This window comes from Hordeum vulgare, chromosome 6H, assembly GCF_904849725.1.
Source record: "Hordeum vulgare subsp. vulgare chromosome 6H, MorexV3_pseudomolecules_assembly, whole genome shotgun sequence".
NCBI lineage: Eukaryota > Viridiplantae > Streptophyta > Magnoliopsida > Poales > Poaceae > Hordeum > Hordeum vulgare.
Window position 1 is genome coordinate 370163317 of NC_058523.1, and position 1737 is coordinate 370165053.

General features: G+C 46.9%; 1 protein-coding gene across 1 annotated transcript; it reads left to right on the plus strand.

Annotated features, from left to right (window-relative positions):
• Positions 1-785: 785 nt before the first annotated feature.
• LOC123403506 lies at positions 786-1395 on the plus strand. The gene has a single exon (XM_045097437.1). It carries the CDS (start codon positions 801-803, stop codon positions 1158-1160), a length of 360 nt encoding a protein of 119 aa, XP_044953372.1. The 5' UTR covers positions 786-800; the 3' UTR covers positions 1161-1395.
• Positions 1396-1737: the final 342 nt, after the last annotated feature.

A 1737-nucleotide genomic window follows, 5' to 3' on the forward strand; every position in this document is an offset into this window, starting at 1 on the left:
AGCACGCCCATACAAAATTGTCTAATGCTCCTTTGTGTTGGGTTTCTTCTTGGTGTCGTTTCGTGCTGTTGTAGATTCATTTTTTTATCTTGGAGCTGGGTTTTTTTGGTATGTCTCAGTGAAAATAAGTAATTGAAATGGAATCGATAAAATAGATTGCAGGTCTTTATTGCGATTCTTTTTAAGTTTGTTGCGGTCATTACCCCATATTGCATAGGCTCTTGCTCTTCTATGCTTCTCTTTTTTGTCTGTGAACATAAATTACGTTCTATCCCGCCTATAAAGCCCCATTCCTGGGTACGATCTACTCCTCAATGGAGTAAATAATTTGAAAAGCTTGGGCCCCCTTTCAAGGTCAAGTTTTCTCCTCGCTGGCTACCCTAAATTCACTTATTTTGTGATGTACATAGTTCATATTAAAATCTCTGAAAAAAGTTATATATGAAATATGTACATCACAAAATAAGTGAATTTATGTTTTAAAATATGTATATATATATAATTGTTTGTTATTCAACACACATGCATTTAATTTCTTTACATTATTTTGAAATTCGGGAGACAAACATCCAAATATGGTAGTTGCGGTTTGTAATTTGAGATCTCGGCAAAGCCGGCGACGTCCCGGAAGCGGAAGCGGAAGCGGAAGATCACCATCATCATCTCTTCCGAGGAAACGGAAAACGAAAGAAAAACGCACCGGTCTCCGTCCGTCCATATAAAAATAACCCCGTGGGCCAGCAAGGCACAGATCTCCAAACCCTCGCACGCCAGGTTAATATCCGCCGCAGCCCCGCAACATGGACGGCAGGACGCCCCGCCACCAAAGGCTGCTCCGCACCCCGCGCGGCCCACCGACGCCCCATCACCCTCGCCACCACCCCGGCACGCCCGGCCAAAACCCTATCCGCTACTTCCCCGCCGCCGCCCCGCTCTCCCCGCGCTCCGCCGCCGCCATGGAGGACGACGCCATCACCACGCTCATGGACATCGACGACTCCCCGCGCAGCGCCGGCTTCCTCGACGACGACGACGAAGGGGACCTCCTCCACTCCCACCGCATGGGCGGCCGCGGGAACGAGGCCCGGGGCCCCCTCCCCTTCGCCGCCTTCTTCAACACCTTCGACGGCGCCGACTTTGACGACTCCGATCTGGCCTGATCGAGGCTCGTCTCCCGGTACCGGTGGCGCTCCTTGGCTCCGATGAGGTTGGGAGGTCATTCTGTCTGTCGATATCTTAATGGCGGTCTATTTAGTTAGGTTATTATCGGTGAATTGAAACTACTATTTCGACGGCATCTGGAGACCTTTCGGTGATCAAATCTAAGTATCGTACTGCTGCGTTGCCCTTGGATCTCATGTTGTTTGGTTATTAATATGCAAGTGCCTTAACTTATCCTTGATTCGTAGCATATCTGCGAGTTTCTCTTTATAGTTCAATTGTATGTGGATTGTTGCTATGTTATTTCTGCTCAATTGTGCTTGCGTTGGGAACGGGCTGATGCTAAGCTAATAGATTAGCTTCTATTCTTGCTGTTGCATGTTGTTTATCCTGCATAGATGGTATTCGATTTTATTGTTGAAAACATCAGTCTACTAGGGTTTACTTAATTCGCAAATCTCTCTGATCATAGTCGTATTGGTGTGCGATTTTAGCCATTTTATTGAAGACGTTAGTCTAGTAGGCATACCTAATTAGCAGATCTCTTTGATCAGCAGTGGTCTTGCACTGGAAAAT